Genomic DNA, 23,156 nt, shown 5'->3' with positions numbered 1-23,156 from the left:
TCCATTATCAATGCATTGTGTCTACAACATAAAGGAGCCATTCCAGACTGTAATCAGGAAGACTTCGAGTTTGGTGTCAGCCAGACTAACGGTGGGTAGCTTACCAATCTGTTTTAAAAATAAGGCAGCAACACTTCAAAACACTGAAAAAAAATGTGATAACAGCTTCTGATAGCTCTGAATCTGAAATGGAACCCTGTTACCTTTTTAATGCACTACATTTGACCAAGGCCCACAACCTATTCCCTATGTGCACAAAAGTGGTGCACTACATAGGGAATAGGATGCCATTTCAGATGCAGCCTGACTGCCTTTTAAAAGGAACTGAGAGGTCCATCTGTCTGCTGTTGAAGGGAAATAAAAGAGGACATTGGCCAGCTCATACAAACCTTTTGTTTTTCTTTAAGCTCTAGTTGCACCTAGGTGGTTCCAAGCAGCAAAATGAGGCAGGATCCATTTTAATAGTCCAGCCTGGGACAAAACATTGTGTGGATCCAGCAAGGAAAGATCTACATTCTCAAAACCTCACTGGCCCAAGAAATAAATCATTTTCAGGGCTGAGAAGACAGGTATGTTCACCTGGGAATTACTGCAGAGGAAGGTGATAAATCACACCAATTAAAAATAGCTACTGTCTGTGATGTCTTCTCATGACCCATCAAGTTATATGTCCCTACAAATGAGACACTGATTAATTTAGGGAGAGATATTTTTAACTAGCTTTGACGGGTAAAGACATCATGAAAAGCATGTTGAATTATGACAGTGAAAAAGAGATACGATGCAGCTGTACATTTACAGGGTAGTAGTCCCAAAATGTTTGCAATGAGCTCACAAAAAGATATCTAAGAAATGTCCCCATCCACATTCCCTTATTCACATGCATCTAGTCACATAGCTTTAATATGACAAAGATGTAAACATTGCTGCTGTTGAAACACAAGCAACATTGTTTCACATCATCTGGGGTCCCGTAGTGTCACTTCAAAAAAAACGTTGCATCCATCAGAAAGGGATACAAAGACAAAGAGTTTAGAGAATAAGAACATCAGGATTTAATCAATACGTCAATGCATAAAATAAGGACGTCATGTCAGCTCTACAATAAAAGGTCTGTGAGATTGCCATTGTCTCATTATTAAAATATATATTCCATGGGGAATATCCTCTCTATGATCATATGTTTCTAACACCCTAGGAACTTGTGAAGGTCTAAAAATGATTTGATAGGTATAGTGTACATGGTGTGCAATGACAGCTTTTATTCGTCTGAACAAGTGAAAATGAAACCCTAATAAATTAACAAGCTTACATCTCAAAAGGCAGATGGTAATGCAGTGAAGGGCCCATTTTAATTTGATAAACCAGATGTCCTCATAGACTTTGTGTTTATTTGCATTATAGAGACTTTGACAATGTCAAACACCAGACTTCACTTAATGTAACAGATGGGCAGATGTACCGTACAACAGCCCACATTCTGCCCTCATAACAACCATTGAACCTTGTAAAGTCAGCCTTATAAAGATCAGCAATTTTAAAGTATTTTCCTCTGTTTATTACTTCATGAACTACATATTGGATTTAGTAGATGGACAATTGGCTTTGTGACAGTATGTCTTGATCTTTTTTTCATTTTTTCCCCACCTTTATTATTTTGAGTATACATTTCAAATGTTTATTGTTTGGCTTTAGTCTCCAAATGAATTTGACCTAAATGATAACACAAAATAACAGAGCCTTTATTAGATTTCTAGAGATAAAAGTATAGTGTCTGGTTTTTGTCTGCTTCAGTACAACATATTCTAAGAGTTGCTCCTGCCACCTAGTGGCTGGAAAAGAAACAGCATTAGTCATGTCATTCCAAAAAGTGAGCATAACCATGTAGCAACATTTATTTTTTGTTGAAATGTCCCATTAAAAGGGGTTTAAATCCCAGTCCCAGTCCTGCCTATCTGAGGATGGGTTCAGCGGCGCTGCCCCTGGTTGGAGAGGGCCTGTGGGGGGAAAGCAGGCTCCCTCTGGGAGGGTCCCTGAGCGGAGGAGCCAGGCTCTCTGGACCAGAGGGTTTGGATGGGCTGGTCCTCTTCTGGGGTGGTGAGACTTTCCTGACAAACAGAGGCGCTATGGTCACCAATACATTGACACAAATCGGTTTACATGTTTACATTTAAAAAATCCACTTAACATAAAACATACTTCTGACCATTGAATTAATAAATGAAAAAATCCCCCACTCTCTGTATCTACTGTAACTAAGTTACAATATATATTAATATATACACTGACGTCATTGCATTTCCTAATCTAAGAGTATTTTTGGCAAGCATAAAATGCAGCTCAATCACCTGTGCAGTTGAAGGCGGGTGCTCTTGGAGAGGGGTCCCATCTTGGACAGGATGTTGCTGTAGTTGTGTGTCCGTCGTGGTACGAGGCCCAGGTCTCCTGTCTTGAAGTGAGACAGCTGGGTGGTGTCCTTGAGAAGAGGACCAAGAAGCCCTGATGATCTGGAGGAGGGTGTAGGAGACAAGTATGCATGTCATTTAAGAAACATAGTGAGCTAGAGAAATACACTATATATACAAAAGTATGTAGACACTCCTTCAAAATTGGTGGATTTGGCTATTTTAGCCACAACCGTTGCTGACAGGTGTATAAAATCGAGCACATGCCATGCAATCTCCATAGACAAACATTGGCAGTAGAATGGCCTTACTGAAGAGCTCAGTGACTTTCAACGTGGCACTGTCATAGGATGCCACCTTTCCAACAAGTCAGTTCAACAAATTTCTGCCCTGCTAGAGCTGCCCTGGTCAACACTAAGTGCTGTTATTGTGAAGTGGAAATGACTAGGCACAACAACGGCTCAGCCACGAAGTGGTAGGCCACAAACTCACAGAACAGGACTGCTGAGTGCTGAAGCGCGTACCGCGTAAAAATTGTCTGTCCTCGGTTGCAACACTCACTACCGAGTTCCAAACTGCCTCTGGAAGCAACGTCAGCACAAGAGCTGTTCGTCTGGAGTTTCATGAAATGGGTTTCCATAGCCGAGCAGCTGGACACAAGCCTACGATCACCATGTGCAATGACAAATGTCGGCTGGAGTGGTGTAAAGCTCGCCGCCATTGGACTCTGGAGCAGTGGAAACGCATTCTCTGGAGTGATGAATCGTGCTTCACCATCTGGCAGACCGATGGACGAATCTGGGTTTGGCAGATGCCAGGAGAACACTACCTACCCGAATGCATAGTGCCAAATGTAAAGTTTGGTGGAGGAGGAATAATGGTATGGGGTTGTTTTTCATGGTTTGGGCCCTTTAGTTCCAGTGAAGGGAAATCTTAACGCCATCATACAATTACATTCTAGACTATTCTGTGCTTTGTGGCAACAGTTTGGGGGAAGGCCCTTTCCTGTTTCAGCATGACAATGCCCCCGTGGACAAGCGAGCTCCATACAGAAATGGTTTGTCGAGATCTGTGTGGAAAAACTTGACTGGCCTGCACAGAGCCCTGACCTCAAACCCATCGAACACCTTTGGGATGATTTGGAACACCGACTGCGAGCCAGGCCTAATCGCCCAACATCTGTGCCCGACCTCACTAATGTTCTTGTGGCTGAATGGAAGCAAGTCCCCGCAGCAATGTTCCAACATCTAGTGGAAAGCCTTCCCAGAAGAGTGGAGGTTGTTATAGCAGCAAAGTGGGGACCAACTCCATTATAATGCCCATGATTTTGGAATGTGATGTTGGATGATGTTGACCATGTAGTGTATCTTGAGCTTCTTGATAATCATACCATATGTAAACAATGTACTAACTCTTGCAACATATTTTTTTTTTTAAATAAACAATAAACAGTAATTCCATTGTTATGGAATAATTATGTTGCTGTAGTTCTGTATTGACAGCTTTCTCCAAGACAGTGCTAATGTACAGAGTAAACCTGCACAATGGTTACTAGTGCACTAGCTCACATCTGCTACACTAGCATTAGATGAGAGGAAGGCAGTATGTAGGCAGCCTCCAGTACCTTCCTGGGCCAGGGCCGGTCTTGAGCTCGTGGAGGGAGTCTCCCTCTGGAATGAAGTCCTTCATGGCAGGCCCTTTCCCCAGCAGAGCAGCACTGTCCAACACAGCCAACAGCTTCTGCATCATTTGGTTCCTCCGGACCAGAGTCTTCACCTCAGAGTCCTCCTCTTTAGGCACCTCCTGTTATGATAGGCGAAGGACTTACGTTAGTGCTACTAATCGCAATGTGATATTTCCAACTGGTGAGCAAGTGTGAGGTAAATTTAACCACAAGTGTTAATTACTCATCTCAACGTGGAAACATTTGACACAAGTGTTTATAACTAAAGTAACAAAATTCTGACTCATAACTACAATGTAATGACACAATAATTGCTTCAGGAAACAGTTTATAATACATAGAAGACTATCTACACGCATGCAATGTTTACACCAGTGGAGGAAGGGTAGAACCATCCTCAGTGAATTTCAGAAAAAATCTCAATTGAAAAAATAAGTTAAGTCTTTTTTAGATAAAACTATACTAAATATATTCAAATCAAATCGTATTAGTCACATGCGCCAAATACAACAGGTGTAAACCTTACAGTGAAATGCTTACTTACGAGCCCCTAACCAACAATGCAGTTAAAAAAATATATGTGAATAAGAAATAAAAGTAACATGTAATTAAAGAGCAGCAGTAAAATAACAATAGCGAGACTATATACAGAGCGGGGTACTGGTACAGAGTCAATGTGCGGGGAGCACCGGTTAGTTGGGGTAATATGTACATGTAGGTAGAGTTATTAAAGTGACTATGCATAGATGATAACAACAGAGAGTAGCAGCGGTGTAAAAGAGGGGGCAATGCATATAGTCTGGGTAGCCATTTTAATATCTAATCAAATGGCTACCCAGAAGCTGTTTAGAAGCCTCTTGGACCTAGACTTGACGCTCCGGTACCGCTTGCCATGCAGTAGCATAGAGAACAGTCTATGACTAGGGTGGCTGGAGTCTTTGAAAATGTTTAGGGCCTTCCTCTGACACCGCCTGGTATAGAGGTCCTGGATGGCAGGAAGCTTGGCCCCGGTGATGTACTGGGCCGTACACACTACCCTCTGTAGTGCCTTGCGGTCGGAGGCCGAGCAATTTCCATACCAGGCAGTGATGCAGCTAGTCAGGATGCTCTCGATGGTGCAGCTGTAAAACCTTTTGAGGATCTGAGGACCCATGCCAAATCTTTTCAGTCTCCTGAGGGGGAATAGGTTTTGTCATGCCCTCTTCACGACTGTCTTGGTGTGCTGGGACCATGTTAGTTTGTTGGTAATGTGGACACCAAGGAACTTGAAGCTCTCAACCTGCTCCCCTACAGCCCCGTCGATGAGAAGGGGGGCGTGCTCGGTCCTCTTTTTCCTGTAGTCCACAATCATCTCATTTGTCTTGATCATGTTGAGGGAGAGGTTATTGTCCTGGCACCACACGGCCAGGTCTCTGACCTCCTCCCTATAGGCTCTCTCGTCATTGATCAGGCCTACCACTGTTGTGTCATCGGCAAACTTAATGATGGTGTTGGAGTCGTGCCTGGCAGTGCAGTCATGGGTGAACAGGGAGTACAGCAGGGGACTGAGCACGCACCCCTGAGGGGCCCCTGTGTTGAGGATCAAAGTGGAGGATGTGTTGTTACCTACCCTTACCACCTGGATCCAGTTGCAGAGGGAGGTGTTTAGTCCCAGGGTCCTTAGCTTATTGATTAGCTTTGAGGGCACTATGGTGTTGAACGCTGAGCTGTAGTCAATGAATAGCATTCTCACATAGATGTTTCTTTTGTCCAGGTGGGAAAGGGCAGTGTGGAGTGCAATAGAGATTGCATCATCTGTGAATCTGTCAGGGTGGTATGCAAATTGGAGTGGGTCTAGAGTTTCTGGGATAATGGTGTTGATGTGAGCAATGACCAGCCTTTCAAAGCACTTCATGGCTACAGACTTCAGTGCTACGGATCGGTAGTCATTTAGCAGGTTACCTTAGTGTTCTTGGGCACAGGGACTATGCTGGTCTGCTTAAAACATGTTGGTATTACAGACTCGGACAGGGAGAGGTTGAAATTGTCAGGGAAGACACTTGCCAGTTGGTCAGCGCATGCTCGCACAGTACACGTCCTGGTAATCCGTCTAGCCCTGCGGCCTTGTGAATGTTAACCTGTTTAAAGGTCTTACATCGGCTGGGGAGAGCCTGATCACACAGTCTTTCGGAACAGCTGGTGCTCTCATGCATGTTTCAGTGTTATTTGCCTCGAATCGAGCATAGAAGTAGTTTAGCTCATCTGGTAGGCTGGTGTCACTGGGCAAATTTCGGCTGTGCTTCCCTTTGTAGTCTGTCATGGTTTGCAAGCCCTGCCGCATCCAACGAGCATCAGAGCCAGTGTTGTACGATTTGATCTTAGTCCTGTATTGACGCTTTGCTTGTTTGATGGCTCTTCGGAGGGCATAGCGGGATTTCATATAAGCTTTCCGGGTTAGAGTCCCGCTCCTTGAAAGCACAACTGGTTAGGAATACGTAAAACATCAGCCTTGTTCTCCGCCGCCATCTTGTCACACATGACACCAAATAATTTATTAAAACACACTGTTTTGCAATGAAGGTCTATAGTAGCCTCAGCAGCACTCTGTAGGATAGCACCATGGTGTAGCCGGAGGACACCTAGTTTCAGTCCTCCTCTGGGTACATTGACTTCAATACAAAACCTAGGAGGCTCGTGGTTCTCACCCCCTTCCATAGACTTACACAGTAATTATGACAACTTCCAAAAGACGTCCTCCAACCTATCAGAGCTCTTGTCCACCCAATCAAAGGATCAGAGTATGAATCTAGTACTGAAAGCATAAGCTACAGCTAGCTAGCACTGCAGTGCATAACATGTGGTTGACTCAAAGAGAGAGAAAGACAATACAAATTAATTTCTTCAAAAATGAAGGAGCAGCAAGAAAGAGGGAGCTATATTTTGTATTTTTCCATGCTATGTTACCTAGCTGGCTATGGCTATCCAGCACTGGAACTCTTCCAAGTCAAGGTAAGCTTTTAGTTTTATAAATGTATTGCCACCGGGGCCCGCTGGTGTAACTGCTAAACTGCTTTCTAACTGTACACTGATGCATGATTGTAGCTAGTTTACTAACACGTTTGTTTTAGTAGCTATAGTAGCTATGGTGACAACGATGTAGGCTGTGTGTAGTGGTTAGCGGTTATGATATGAGGGTTTGGCTTTTGAAAGGTTCTCTCGCCTGGTCACAGACAGCTGATGTGTTGTGCACTGAAGTCCACAAGTGAAGGAAAAAGGTGAGAAGAGGAGAGCGCGTAGATGAGAGAAGCAATTATGCAACGATCAAAGGGATCATGCTGTTTGCATGCGGCTGCTATGAAAGTGAACTGTGTTTGCGTGTGATCAGGGGTGTATTCATTCCGCCTATTCTGTTGAAAACCCTTTCTTAAACGAAGCAAACGGAACGTGGATAAATATACCTGAATTTGTTCAATAGAAACTCTCGTTTGCAACTGTTGGACTAATGATTACACCCTAGTTCAGCTAGATGCAGGCAAGATTGTGCAAGGCGGTACTGAATGTGTCGATGTCTGTCACCTTGATTACTCAAAGTTCTCTCGACCTGTGCACCTACGTTGTAAACTTTAATTCATAGGTTAGGTTGTAGCAACCTCATGATGGCTATAGTGACATTTGAGGGGGGGTACTGTCACGCCCTGACCTTAGAGAGCTTTTTATGTCTCTATTTTGGTTTGGTCAGGGTGTGATTTGGGTGGGCATTCTATGTTCATTTTTCTATGTTTTGTATTTCTTTGTTTTGGCCGGGTATGGTTCTCAATCAGGGACAGCTGGCTATCGTTGTCTCTGATTGGGAACCATACTTAGGTAGCCTTTTCCCACCTGTGTTTTAGTTGTTTTCTGTTTAGTGTTCTGCACCTGACAGGACTGTTTCGGTTTCGTTTCTCACTTTGTTTATTTTGTTCGAGTGTTTGTTGATTTAATAAATATCATGAACACTTACCACGCTGCGCTTTGGTCCGATCCTCCTTCATGCAACGACGACCGTTACAGAATCATGTAGTAGCCTAAACCTATTGATGTTACATTGAACTGGGTGAATGGAATATGAATGAGTCATCCAATATGCTGTAATAGAAATAAGGCCATGCTCATAAAAAAATCCTCCCTCATCTTAATCGGCACCGACCGCCTTTGGTTTACACTGCTATGATTTTGATTCCAGGCACTTCTTTACCATGAGGGCCTGTTTCAGGGCGAATGCAGCCGCCTGTAGGATGGTCTCCAGTTGTCCTCTCACGTCCCTCTCCTCCTCCAGCTCTCTCCCCAGCCTGTTTGCCTCGGCACAGTTCCTCCCTGTCTCCTCCAACAGAGAGGCCTGCACCTGCCTGTAGGAACAAACCAGAAATTTGGGGTTATTTACTAATTCAGTTCTTCAATATCAAATGGCTTAAAAACAAAAGACAGGAATCATACTTTTCAGGAAGTTCCATGCATGCAGTTCCATTGAAATTCAATAGATTTTGTGAGAATTAGTTTGACTGTTAATTGAACATATCTCTCACTCATCGCTGGCATTTGAGGCCTTCATGTAACAATAAACTGACTAGGGGAGCACCTGACATTTAAATGTCACCGTCACAGGCTGAATTAATTATTATTTATTTGTCTGACATGAATAAGATATACTGTATCATTGTTACACATTAATGTCAGTTAGCCAGGCAAAATACTAATTAAATCATGTACAGGGCCGCAGTCCTGCTGGTTTTGGTTTCTCCAAGGCATTGATCAGTAAATTACACTGACTGCTCAGAGAACAGTCACTGAATGACAAGGAACAAAACCAGCAGACACTGCGGTTTACCAGGACCAGAATTGTGGACCCCTGATGTAGAGAACAGGAACTCTGGAGTCTTCTTGAATTCTGAATGGAAACATCAGACCTTAGGGCTTGCATTTCTGCCAGCAGTACGACATGATCCTTCTGCAGTTGTTGATGCTCCTCTTGAGCCCTAGCATACTCCTCCAGCTCAGCCTGCATCTGCTTACACTTCTCTGTGAGCTGATGGATCACCTGATGAAAAGAGAAGAGGAGCAGAGAGGAAGAGCATGGTAACCTGTCAGCAATCAAATCAGGCTTCAGACAGGTCCTGTCATTATCATGTGGAGATGTTGATACACCAAAATCATGCAAGCTGACAATCATGACAATCATCGCTCTCACCCCTTATCTCTCCCCAGTACCTTCTGGTTGCTGAGGCTCTTACGGGTCATCTTGTTGAACAAGGGCTCCAGGACCTCCATCTCTCTGCGGATATGCTTCTCTCTATCCCTCAGATCCTCGTTCTCCTCCAGCAGCTGCTTGCTCTTGTCTGACAGCTGACTAAGCTGGGCCGTCACAGACACATTCTCGTGGATGGCCCTCATGGTCGTCTCTGGCATCTTCCTGTCCGACACGCGCCGAAACTCGGCTGCCACCGCCGCCACGTGCTGCTGCATCTCCTTCTTTAGTCTAGAGGGAGCAGGGAGGGAGGACAGCATGAGCAGGAGCTTATGACCAGATCATACAGTGTACAAATGGCTTCTTAACATAATGGCATTGACCTGTCATTGTCCAGCACAGCCTTCCTCTCCAGGCTGTAGATGACTGTGTGGTGCTCCTGTCTCTGCTTCCCAAGCTGCTCCTCCAGGCCTTCCAAGTGGGCCATCAGCTCCTCCTTCTGCACACGGAACTCCTCGAGAGCTGCTAGCTTACCCGCTGCATGTGGATGGTGTTAGGAGTAATTCAATTACAGTTGAAGTCGGAAGTTTACATACACTTAGATTGGAGTCACTTAAACTTGTTTCTCAACGACTCCACAAATTTGCTTGTTAACAAACTATAGTTTTGGCAAGTCGGTTAGGACATCTACTTTGTGCATGACACAAGTAATTTTTCCAACAATTGTTTACGGACAGATTATTTCACTTATAATTCACTGTATCACAATTCCAGTGGGTCAGAAGTTTACATACACTAAGTTGACTGTGCCTTTAAACAGCTTTGAAAATTCCAGAAAAGATGTCACGGCTAATTGACATAATTTGAGTCAATTGGAGGTGTACCTGTGGATGTATTTCAAGGCCTACCTTTAAACTCATTGCCTCTTTGCTTGACATCATGGGAAAATCAAAAGAAATCAGCCAAGACCTCAGAAAAAATATTGTAGACCTCCACAAGTCTGGTTCATCCTTGGGAGCAATTTCCAAACGCCTGAAGGTACCACGTTCATCTGTACAAACAATAGTACGCAAGTATAAACACCATGGGACCATGCAGCCGTCAACCGCTCAGGAAGAAGACGCGTTCTGTCTCCTAGAGATGGATGTACTTTGGTGCGAAAAGTGCAAATCAATCCCAGAACAACAGCAAAGGACCTTGTGAAGATGCTGGAGGAAACAGGTACAAAAGTATCTATATCCACAATAAAATGAGTCCTATATCGACACAACCTGAAAGACCGCTTAGCAAGGAAGAAGCCACTGCTCCAAAACCGCCATAAAAAAGCCAGACTACAGTTTGTAACTGCACATGGGGACAAAGATTGTACTTTTTGGAGAAATGTCCTCTGGTCTGATGAAACAAAAATTGAACTGTTTGACCATAATGACCATCGTTATGTTTGGAGGAAAAAGGGGGAGGCTTGCAAGCCGAAGAACACCATCCCAACCGTGAAGCACGGGTTGTGGCAGCATCATGTTGTGGGGGTGCTTTGCTGCAGGAGAGACTGGTGCACTTCACAAAATAGATGGCATCATGAGGAAAGGAAAATTATGTGGATATATTGAAGCAACATCTCAAGACATCAGTCAGGAAGTTAAAGCTTGGTCGCAAATGGGTCTTCCAAATGGACAATGACCCCAAGCATACTTCCAAAGTTGTGGCAAAATGGCTTAAGGACAACAAAGTCAAGGTATTGGAGAGGCCATCACAAAGCCCTGACCTCAATCCTATAGAACATTTATGGGCAGAACTGAAAAAGTGTGCGCGAGCAAGGAGGCCTACAAACCTGACTCAGTTACACCAGCTCTGTCAGGAGGAATGGGCCAGAATTCACAGAACTTATTGTGGGAAGCTTGTGGAAGGCTACCCGAAATGTTTGACCCAAGTTAAACAATTTAAAGGCAATGCTACCAAATACTAATTGAGTGTGTGTAAACTTCTGACCCACTGGGAATGTGATGAAATAAATAAAAGCTGAAATAAATCATTCTCTCGGCTATTATTCTGACATTTCACATTCTTAAAATAAAGTGGTGATCCTAACTGACCTAGGACAGGGAATTTTTACTAGGATTCAATGTCAGGAATTGTGAAGAACTGAGTTTAAATGTATTTGGCTATGGTGTATGTAAACTTCCAACTTCAACTGTAAATTATCAAAGTTTGATCAGATATTTTTGAGCTGGTTTTAAATAAAAGTCTGGTGGTGGATCATGTGGATGGAATGTTATGGTGTCGAGGTTCTTAGTATCTTACCAAGGACCATGTTCTCTGAGGTGAGCTTGTCCTTGTTCTCCTGGAACTCTTGGCGAAGTTGACTGAGCTGCAGCTCAAAGGAGTCCTTCTCAGCATCCTTGGCCTGCTGCAGTCCCACCAGTCTCTCCAACAAGTCTGTGAGCTCATCCTCCTTCTGGGCCAGCGAGCGCTTCAGGTAGAGCACAATGTCTTTCTTCTCCTTCTCAATGGTGAAATACTGAGAGGAGAAGTCCTTCTGTTGCACCTCCAACTCATCACATTTGTGCTGATATCTGCAAATATGAGGTGAGAAAATAGGATGAGGGTGGGATTCAGTCATGGAAACTTGATTGGAAGGCTACAAGCTTGGAATGAACATGATTTAGTTTCATATTATTATGGTGTATTTTGTTTTAACGTTAAATGTGCAGTATTTTATAAATAACACATATTTTAATGATTTGCATTAGTCCTAACTGATTCGTGTTTGATTGCCTATTTTACGCACATGCACCGCAGTTTTCGTAACGGCAATGGGTTCTATTTTGTCATTATGTGGTTATATTATCCAACTATTGTTCCAACAATGATCTGATAGTGTCAGTGCGTGTTGACTCGCAACATTATTTATTATTCAGAGGATCAGAGATTAGACTAAATAGGAATAGAAATGATCTGTGCGGACCACCCAAAGAAAACTCACTTTTCCAATTGTTCCTCCAAGTCTCGTATCTGCGACCGGTAGAAATCTTTTCCACCTTCAGACAATGCGTCGTCAAAACACGTTTTGTCTCCAAATCCAATGATCTCTTTTTTGGTTGATTTATCTCCGCTTTTCTTTCCATTCTTTTTTGGCATATTTGCAATGAAACTTTGTGATTGCGCTATTAAACATCTAGGCAACCACAACACACGTTGTTACCAAGAGAATGACGTCAGGTGCTGACCCGTTGAATTGGAATGTCAGTCTGCCCCAAGTATCCCTGACTGCAGTGTGCAGTTCGGGGCCGGGCTCGATGTGGGCGGAGTCAAACGCTTGACCCCGCCCACTGTTTTGTTTGACAGTCACACACTGAATACAAACACACAAGTTTGTGCAAGGCACACGTTTAATACAAACGTATTTCATTTTTGAAGATCATAAGAAATATTATTTAAAGTGGTACCAACACATGTGTTGTAACACTTTTTGCTTCATCCTATATTTGAAGCCAGCTACTGATATTGTTGCAGGGAACAACAGACTTGTCATGTACTGTTAAAATTGTGTTGATAAATGTTATAACTTTGTAATTATATTATTTAATTGAGCATATATATACACAGTTACTACCTATCCTGATTTATACTGCTATTTACTTTCCTCATGAGAATGGAGACAGACTACACCATATAGACATACTGACAAGATGAATGTGCTTTGTACATCAAGTTATACCAGCTCCAGTAAAGAGATCAGAGACTCGGGTGACTTCTACATCTTCTTTACTAAACAACACAATTAACAATTGAAACAATTAACACAGCAGACAAAAACAAGGTTTGACCACTCCTCAAAATGGCTTCACTCCTGCTCCTCAAAAGAGGCAGACAGTAATTTTCTTGTTGTCAACTGCCTCCACATAGAACATCTCATAATCTCTCTAACTGGAACATGAACGTTTCCTAGAGGAGAATATTTTCCTCTTCATCCAGGCCATCATACAACCGTAGTTCTTTAAGGGTTGTAATGCGGTCTTCCCGCCCATCCCAATTACACTAGGGAGGGAAACAGTGCCTTTAAATGTTTTGTCGTTTGCACCTCCTTGCTGCCTCTAGGGTGTCCCTTTGAAGAACATCTGCTTCCTTGAAGAAAAAGGAAGAATAAATATGAGTAGAGCCTCATTGGGTGATCATGTCAAATTACACCCCACTTTCACAATACCACCATGCAAACAAAAGCTCCTATTACTAAAGGGGTTTTATCTATAACTACTCAACAAGTTGTCACAACTATTATATCTTGCCATGCATCAAGCCTTCAGCCTTACACACAGTAGACTACATACCCAGTTCACAGCTCCCAGTTCGCCGTGCATTTTGTTCCCAGTATCGTCTAGAAAGAAAACAGATTGTGGTCATTAAGTAATGTAAGGGAACCTCTTGGGATGTGTGTACCTGAATGCACCTTACTTTAGCTAGCAGCCTATACAGTACCTGATCCTGCAGAGCTGGATGCTGATGTGACATGCTGTGACTTCTTGGGGGGGACGTCTTCTACATCATCCTGAAATATATTGGAGAGGGGCGGGGTTAAGTCTTTAAACATTGGTTTAAGACTATACCACTCATCATATGAGAGGGGGGTTAAGTCTTTAAACATTGGTTTAAGACTATACCACTCATCATATGAGAGGGGGGTTAAGTCTTTAAACATTGGTTTAAGACTATACCACGCATCATGACACCTCCTACCTGTAGTGTGTTTTGTTTTTGCTCCCTTTTTCGATCTTTCAACCTCTCTTCTTCAGACCTTAGTGAGTGAATGACATACATTACATACATTCAATATATTCAGGTCAGTCTGGCTACAGTGAAAGGGATTTTAAGGATGCAAATGAAAAGTGTTTAGAATGTTCAAGACTTACAACATGGGAAGGTTCTGCAGGAGAACTAGGCACCACCATCGCCTAATTTGCTGCGTGTTTTCCTTTGAAAAAGAAAATCACACAATCGGATGGCTATCCCAAAAAAACATTATATCCACTAGTGATGAGAATTTCATAATTTATACATGCCTCAGTGAAATCACACTGTGCTTCCATTGCAATGTACAGAGTGTACTGTAAGTTAAGTAGGTTGTTAAGTTTGATAGTTATGATAACAACAATAATGATAAACACCCCCCCCCCCCCCCCCCAGAATATATTTCAGGATGTAGAAGACATCCCCCCCCAAGAAGTCACATCTTGTCACATCAGCATCCAGCTCTGCAGGAGTTTGATGTATGAATTGTGTATGTCGTGTAAAAACTGTAGGAAATAGGTCCCAAAAAGTGTCAAGAATAATAAACAAGAAAAAGTATGAGCAATAACAATAGTGTGCTTTGCATGCCGCAAGCACAGAAATAATCATTAATTTTCATATGTTATAACAGAAAATAGGACTAATATAATATACTGAATAGCCAACTCTTACCATCAAAACAAACACCCCACAGTTGTTTGAGAAACCTTGCTTTGGTAGGCCCTGTGGTGTGAACAAGGTACAATTTTCAGTAGAGGAATGACAATCAAATGGTACAGTTCAGTGGAATCATTTAAAGGAATATCTGACCTGAACATCATCCACACAAAAGTCCTCCAAGGTCCAGGGGACAAGATCAGAGCAATGTTTCTGTGAACACAGTGTATGTGAAAGTAAAGAAAAAGTACAATTCAACAGCTTTTTAATACTCCAGCATGCATAACAGTTTTCAACACAGTGTAACGGCTTTCTTCCATAGGTGAAGGAGAGGACCAAAGTGCAGCGCGGCTAGTGTTCAACATGTTTAATACAAGAACAAGTGAAACACTACAAACAACATACAAAATAACAAATGTGCAAAACCGATACAGACCTATCTGGTGCAGAACACAAACACAGAGACAGGTAACAAACACCCACAAAATCCCAACACAAAACAAGCCTCCTATATATGATTCTCAATCAGGGACAACGATTACCATCTGCCTCTGATTGAGAACCATATTAGGCTGGACATAGAAACAGACAAACTAGACACACAACATAGAATTCCCACCCAGCTCACGTCCTGACCAACTAAACACATACAAAACAACAGAAAACAGGTCAGGAACGTGACAGAACCCCCCCCTCAAGGTGCGAACTCCGGGCGCACCCCTAAAACTCAAGGGGAGGGTCTGGGTGGGCATCTGTCCGCGGTGGCGGCTCCGGCGCAGGACGAGGACACCACTCCACCACTGTCTTTGTCCCCCTCCTTACCGTCCTTTGAGTGGCGACCCTCGCCCACGACCTTGGCCTAAGAATCCTCCCCAAGGCCCCCACATGATTTAGGAGGTAGTTCAGGACAGAGAGGTAGCTCAGGACAGAGAGGTAGCTCAGGACAGAGAGGTAGCTCAGGACAGAGAGGTAGCTCAGGACAGAGAGGTAGCTCAGGACAGAGAGGTAGCTCAGGACAGAGGGGTAGCTCAGGACAGAGGGGCAACTCCGGACTAATGGCAGCTCCGGACTGAGTGGCAGCTCCGGACTGAGTGGCAGCTCCGGACTGAGTGGCAGCTCCGGACTGAGTGGCAGCTCCGGACTGAGTGGCAGCTCCGGACTAAATGGCAGCTCCGGACTAAATGGCAGCTCCGGACTGTAGGGCAGCTCATGACTGGAGGGCAGCTCATGACTGGAGGGCAGCTCATGACTGGAGGGCAGCTCATGACTGGAGGGCAGCTCATGACTGGAGGGCAGCTCATGACTGTAGGGCAGCTCATGACTGGAGGGCAGCTCATGACTGGAGGGCAGCTCTGGCAGCTCCTGACTGGCTGGCGTCTCTGGCAGCTCCTGACTGGCTGGCGTCTCTGGCAGCTCCTGACTGGCTGGCGTCTCTGGCGGCTCCTGACTGGCTGGCGTCTCTGGCGGCTCCTGACTGGCTGGCGTCTCTGGCGGCTCCTGACTGGCTGGCGTCTCTGGCGGCTCCTGACTGGCTGGCGTCTCTGGCGGCTCCTGACTGGCTGGCGTCTCTGGCGGCTCCTGACTGGCTGGCGTCTCTGGCGGCTCCTGACTGGCTGGCGTCTCTGGCGGCTCCTGACTGGCTGGCGGCTCTGGCGGCTCCTGACTGGCTGGCGGCTCTGGCGGCTCCTGACTGACGGACGGCTCTAGCGGCTCCTGACTGACGGACGGCTCTAATGGCTCGGGACAGACGGGCGGCTCTAATGGCTCGTGGCAGACGGATGACTCAGATGGCGCTGGGCAGACAGATGGCACAGATGGCGCTAGGCAGACGGATGGCTCAGACGGCGCTGGGCAGACGGATGGCTCAGATGGCGCTGGGCAGACGGATGGCTCAGATGGCGCTGGGCAGACGGATGGCTCAGGTGGCGCTGGGCAGACGGATGGCTCAGGTGGCGCTGGGCAGACGGATGGCTCAGGTGGCGCTGGGCAGACGGATGGCTCAGATGGCGCTGGGCAGACGGATGGCTCAGACGGCGCTGGGCAGACGGATGGCTCAGACGGCGCTGGGCAGACGGATGGCTCAGACGGCGCTGGGCAGACGAGCAGTGCAGGCGGCGTTGGGCAGACGGGCAGTTCAGGCACCGCTGGGCAGACGGGCAGTTCAGGCACCGCTGGGCAGACGGCAGACTCTGGCCGGCTGAGACGCACTATAGGCCTGATGCGTGGTGCCGGAACTGGAGGTACCGGGCTGAGGGCACGCACCTCAGGGCGAGTGCGGGGAGGAGGAACAGGGCTCTGGAGATGCACTGGAAGCCTGGTGCGTGGTGTAGGCACTGGTGGTACTGGGCTGGGGCGGGAAAGTGGCGCCGGATATACCGGACCGTGAAGGAGGACACGCGCTCTTGAGCACCGAGCCTCTCCAACCTTACCAGGTTGAATGGTCCCCGTAGCCCTGCCAGTGCGGCGAGGTGGAATAACCCGCACTGGGCTATGCAGGCGAACCGGGGACACCACCTGTAAGGCTGGTGCCATGTACGCCGGCCCGAGGAGACGTACTGGAGGCCAGATACGTTGGGCCGGCTTCATGACATCCGGCTCGATGCCCAACCTAGCCCTCCCAGTGCGGCAAGGTGGAATAGCCCGCACTGGGCTAAGCACGCGTACTGGGGACACCGTGCGCTTTACCGCATAACACGGTGTCTGACCAGTACGACGCCCTCTCACTCCACGGTAAGCCCGGGGAGTTGGCTCAGGTATCCAACCCGGCTTCGCCACACTCCCCTTTTGCCCCCCCCCCCCCCCCCCCCCCCAAGAAATTTTTGGGTGAGCCTCTCGGGTTTCCAGCCACTCTGCCTTGCAAGCGCCTCATAATGCCGCCTCTCCGCTTTTGATGCCTCCAGCTCCGCTTTGGGACGGCGACACTCCTCTGGCTCTGCCCAGGGTCCTTCTCCGTCCAGAATCTCCTCCCATGTCCATTCCTCCTTGTACCGCTGCTGCTGTTGCTGCTGCCCGTTGCCACGCTGCTTGGTCCGGGTTTGGTGGGTGTTTCTGTAACGGCTTTCTTCCATAGGTGAAGGAGAGGACCAAAGTGCAGCGCGGCTAGTGTTCAACATGTTTAATACAAGAACAAGTGAAACACTACAAACAACATACAAAATAACAAATGTGCAAAACCGATACAGACCTATCTGGTGCAGAACACAAACACAGAGACAGGTAACAAACACCCACAAAATCCCAACACAAAACAAGCCTCCTATATATGATTCTCAATCAGGGACAACGATTACCATCTGCCTCTGATTGAGAACCATATTAGGCTGGACATAGAAACAGACAAACTAGACACACAACATAGAATTCCCACCCAGCTCACGTCCTGACCAACTAAACACATACAAATCAACAGAAAACAGGTCAGGAACGTGACACACAGTTGGAACACAACTATTTTAAACAACATTTATGGGTGTTGCTGGACCAGAAAATGTATTTTTGACTGCAAACACACCATTTATCACATCAATGCACTCACATGCCAAAAATATTTCATTGGACACTGTTTCAAAGCAATGTGTGTGCTTTCTTCATAAATGTGTTTTGAAGTTTTTCTTATTTAACTTCAGTTTGCAGTGTGGACAAGTTACAATGACTTTTCTTGACTTGCCATGTATGTTGGGACCAGGTGATTTCATTATTGTATATACTATGTGTAACTGACAGTTAGACTTACAGGTTATGTCGTTGTTTTGTGTTTGAATTGTGTAACTGACAGTTAGACTTACAGGTTATGTCGTTGTTTTGTGTTTGAATTGTTTACGTGTCCGCTGTGCGGGGAAATGATAAGACAAGCGGAACTACGTAGCTAATAACTGTTGTAACGGGGATTCTTATTGTAGCAACACACTTTTGGAGGGAAGGCAATCCCGCGCTGTGTTAGCTAAGTTTTCATGTCATCGGGTGTAGTTCATAAAGTTTGAAGCGTATATGTTAGGATGGTAACGTTATAATAATTAAGGATGAAACGTGAATTCATGCCAGGAATAATAAGTGTGAAGTTTGATTTCCTCCCTTCTGTAATAAGCAGCCAATGAGGTATTTTTCCTTTATTCATGTGTTTAATCTAATACTGTTATAGCGCCGGCTAAACTGTTTATGTATGTAAGCACTTCAGAGTTATACCAAGCTAATAAGTCACTCGTAAGATAAGGTTGTAAGAGTATGCTTAACTGTATTTTTCATTTACTTTATAGTTCTCACGGAAGGTGATAATTCTGACTAAATCTACAGAATAAAGCCGCCAGTTAAAATCAAGGAACGGTTGTGCTCGTGGTTACTGGAGGGAGCTACACTATGTGTAGACTCACTAGGTGTAACTAAGGGAATGGCCGTCGGCATCAACGATACACATTTAGAGCCAGCCAAACACAACAAGGCATACATTGAAACACAGAAAATCAACAATCAAATCGATTACATAACTGTACATGTAAACCTAGGCTTACTGCTCAAGTAGGCAAATTTGTCCAAATAAGATTCCCTCATTGTAAGGAATTAGCTAACTCACATGCAAAAGGGTGCTATTGCTACTTAGCTAGCTCAAATGCAAATGGATGCTAATTAACGCTATGCTAACATCGGTGCGGTAGTTGGTTATATAAAAATATACCACTGCACTGGTATAACATGAATATTACAAAGTACATTATGCATACTCACCAGACATGTCACCCATTGAGCATGTTTGGAATGCTCTGGATCGACGTGTACGACAGTATGAAGGGGCGCGGCACTGTTGCGACCTGCAGTGTGTGTGACGTTTGGTGTGGCGTTATCTTATGTTTTTAATTTGTACACTTAGTTTACAAACATTCTGCCAACCATGGATTTCCAGTGGTGGGGTGTTGGACTGATCTTGTTGATCGTGTACATACCCGCTACGAACGGACTAAATAATGAAAACGCTGCTGGCAGCGGAATCCAATACAGCAGGGAGTTTTTACTACAATGCAACTCAAATACGAACGCGATGGATATCCCAATGGCCCATCTAATACCTGATTGTCTGCGAGTGGATTACAAACCCAAATGCAAACGTGGAAAACGCGGGGGAATCAGACAACGACTTTAAAAAATTAAGAACAAACTTCCCTTACCCACCACCTTGCTGATTAATGCCCAGTCACTGAGGGGGAAAGCGGATGAGTTGTCAGCGAATCTGCGCTTTCAACACGAATATCGGGAGGCCTGTTTGCTGGCATTTACTGAGACTTGGCTGGATGACAGAGTCCCGGAAAGAGAAGTGGAGCCGGCCGGCTTCACCCTGGTCAGAGCGGACCGCGATCTGACAGTCACAGGGAAACTTCACGGCGGGGGCGTCTGCCTGCTTGTCAGGGACCAGTGGTGTAAATCGATCCTGGTAAGAGAGCGACTCTGTACCCCCGACATTGAACTGCTTTCTGTGTCACTGCGACCTTACTATCTGCCCCGTGAGCTCCCCCAATTGTTTGTTACCGTTGTGTACATTCAACCAAAAGCTAATATAACAAAGGCATCAGAGATTATTTATAATCTGTCACAGAAACTGGAATCCATCTCCCCCGACGCACCCAAATTTATTTTAGGGGATTTTAACAACTGTACCTTGCGCAAAGTCTTGCGCACATACCATCAGTATGTGAAATGTCACACTAGGAAAAATAGGACTCTTGATTTGTGCTATGGGACAATACCAAAGGCGTTCTCTGCCACCACCAGACCTCCTCTGGGGACATCAGACCACAATGTGGTCTACCTCAGGCCAACTTACTGTCGCCTCCTGGAGAGGGAGAAACCCACAGTTAAAACTGTCCAGATCTGGAATGACAACAGTATCACTTGTCTCCAGGGGTGTTTTGACTGTACAATGTGGGAGGTATTTGAGGACAGCAGCTCTGATCTGGATGAACTCACAGAGGTTATTTCAGACTATGTAAACTTCTGTGTTGAGTCAGTTGTGCCTACTAAGACCTGTAAAATCTTCCCTAACAACAAGCCTTGGGTATCAAAACATCTAAAATCACTACTTGATAGGAAGAAGGCAGTTTATGCTGGGGGTGATAGACAGGCTTTAAGAGATGTACAACGTGAGATAAAAAGACAGATACTGGTGGACAAGGAGGCATACAAGCAAAGGGTGGAGAGGACCCTCTCCTCAGGAAACGCAAGGGTGGCCTGGCAAGGGATTAAATCCATGGCTAGCGCCCCCCATATAGGCAGGGGGAAAACCAGTGCTGACCTTGGGGGATATGAGGGCCAGAACATGGCTAATGAACTGAATGTTTTCTTCTCAAGATTTGAATCAGACAACTTCGTGTCGGAGGTAAAACAAATGGAAGCATCATTACAAATGTTTGAGAGAGTTGTTGTTCAACAGTCTGATGTTCTAAAGTTGTTCAGGGGATGTAACACATACAAAAGCCCAGGCCCAGACAAAATAAGTGGGCATGTGTTAAAGCACTGTGCTGAACAACTGGCTGGTGTTTTTACAGACACTTTCCAATCCTCACTCAACCAGCAACACGTTCCAGTATTGTGGAAAAAATCAATAATTATACCAATTTCTAAAGTATCGAATCCCTCTGTGCTGAATGACTATCGCCCTGTCGCTTTGACATCCTTAGTTATGAAATGCCTTGAGAAAATTGTGAAAAGTCATATTCTCAGTGTCACCCAGAAGCTCCTCGACCCATTTCAGTTTGCCTATCAGACCAGCAGAGGAGTTGATGATGCCATTCTTACCCTCCTTAACATGGTCTATAGACATCTAGAAGGTGCCAAATCCCATGTCAGGGTTCTGTTTGTTGACTTTTCTTCTGCCTTCAACACAATCCAGCCCTACATTCTGGCACAGAGACTCATTCGGGACTTTTCCTTAGATGGGGGGCTGGTTTTGTGGCTGTTGGACTTCCTGAGCCAACGCTCACAGCGAGTCAAAATAGGTCCCCATGTGTCGGATATACGCAATACCAACACAGGCTCTCCTCAGGGATGTGTTTTGTCCCCACTTCTGTACATCTTGTACACTAATAGTTGTACTAGTTCCCATACTGACAGACACCTCGTTAAGTTCGCTGATGACACTGCCTTGATCAGCCTGTTGCATGATGACGAGGAACATCATGGCCCGGTCCTAGATGACTTTGTAGAGTGGTGTGAGGAATCACACTTGGTCCTCAATACTAACAAGACCAAAGAGATGTGCATAGACTTCAGGAAGCGTACAACACCTACCTCTGCAACATCTATCAGAGGCCAGAATATAGAAATTGTAGAGGAATATAAATATATCTGGGTGTCTTTTTGGACAGTAAGCTTCAGTGGAGTAAATGTACAGACCAGATCTACAAAAAGAGCCAACAGAGACTGTACTTTCTAAAAAAAGTTGGGTTCTTTTAATATAGACTGTACTATATTGACTCTGTTTTACAAATCCTTTATTGAGAGTATTTTAACTTTTTGTATTGTTTGTTGGTTTGGCAATGCCACTGTCAGTCAGAGAAACATGCTGAGAAGGATTATTACCACAGCAAGTAAGGTACTTGGAGTCAAACAGACAGGCCTGGATGAGATCTTTAAGGTCAGGGCCCTCCGTAAGGCTCACAAAATCATTTTAGACCCAAGTCACCCCCTGTACCTGGACTTTGAATTACTCCCCTCTGGGCGCAGGTATAGGGCACCCCTCAGCAGGAAAAATAGAACGAGACAATAATTTGTGCCAGGTGTGATATCCCTCTTAAATAGCTCGGGCAAATGTTCCCATTGACCCCGTAAGGCCAGCAGGCTAGTCTTTGTTTTAAATGTTTTATTTCTTATTTCTTACTATTATTTTTTTTTTTTATTGGTGCGTGACTGTTATTGAAAGTTGTATTGTCAATCTTGTTTTGTATTTAACGCCACTTTAAATGTGTACATGACACTGCAACAAAATTTCCCCATGGGGACAATAAAGTAAGTAAGTAAGTAAGTAATGACAGTCTCACTTCCACGGTTTATATTTTTATCAATGTAGGTTAGGCTCGATTAAGATTCGCTTTCGTTGACGTTAATACTTTCGATGTGAACCTCAACTTGGTTGACCTTGAAGGAGACGGGAAGGGTTCAGGTTAAACGCGCTTGACTCCGCCCACATTGAGCCCGGCCCCGAACTGCACACTGCAGTCAGGGGATTCTCGTTTGCCCTGGTAACAATACCATATTCTTTGAAAAAAGGATGAACAAAAATATTTGGTCTCGTACAGATCCTTTAGATGAAAGTGGTAATATCCTCAGATATAATTATTTTATGATAAAATATGATTTCCTTGTCGCCCTAAGCAATATTGTACAATCATAAATGCTATTCCTTCTAGCCTTGTACTGCTTATACATAGATGGATGTTGTTTGCGG

The 23,156-nt window shown here is 44.9% G+C and overlaps 1 protein-coding gene across 1 annotated transcript; it reads right to left on the bottom strand.

Annotated features, from left to right (window-relative positions):
- Positions 1-1,951: 1,951 nt before the first annotated feature.
- On the bottom strand, positions 1,952-12,424 carry cfap157 (cilia and flagella associated protein 157). Its single transcript, XM_038997337.1, has 9 exons — positions 12,270-12,424; positions 11,588-11,859; positions 9,673-9,826; positions 9,313-9,580; positions 9,012-9,142; positions 8,303-8,453; positions 4,083-4,208; positions 2,349-2,530; positions 1,952-2,108 (listed from the first exon to the last, which is right to left on the bottom strand). Exons 1-9 carry the CDS (start codon positions 12,422-12,424, stop codon positions 1,952-1,954), a joined length of 1,596 nt encoding a protein of 531 aa, XP_038853265.1.
- Between the last annotated feature and the right edge of the window lie 10,732 nt (positions 12,425-23,156).

Source organism: Salvelinus namaycush, chromosome 1 (assembly GCF_016432855.1).
Source record: "Salvelinus namaycush isolate Seneca chromosome 1, SaNama_1.0, whole genome shotgun sequence".
Taxonomy (NCBI): Eukaryota; Metazoa; Chordata; class Actinopteri; order Salmoniformes; family Salmonidae; genus Salvelinus; species Salvelinus namaycush.
The sequence above is the reverse complement of the archived record's forward strand: the minus strand, read 5'-3'. Positions and strand labels throughout refer to the sequence as shown.

Coding starts and splice junctions, on each gene's coding strand:
- cfap157 (XM_038997337.1), bottom strand. CDS start 12,424: ATGCCAAAAAAGAATGGAAAGAAAAGCGGAGATAAATCAACCAAAAAA. Junction 9,143..9,312: donor AGAGCCTCAGCAACCAGAAG/GTACTGGGGAGA, acceptor TCTTTTCATCAG/GTGATCCATCAGCTCACAGA. Junction 2,109..2,348: donor ACCCGCCTTCAACTGCACAG/GTGATTGAGCTG, acceptor TCTGTTTGTCAG/GAAAGTCTCACCACCCCAGA.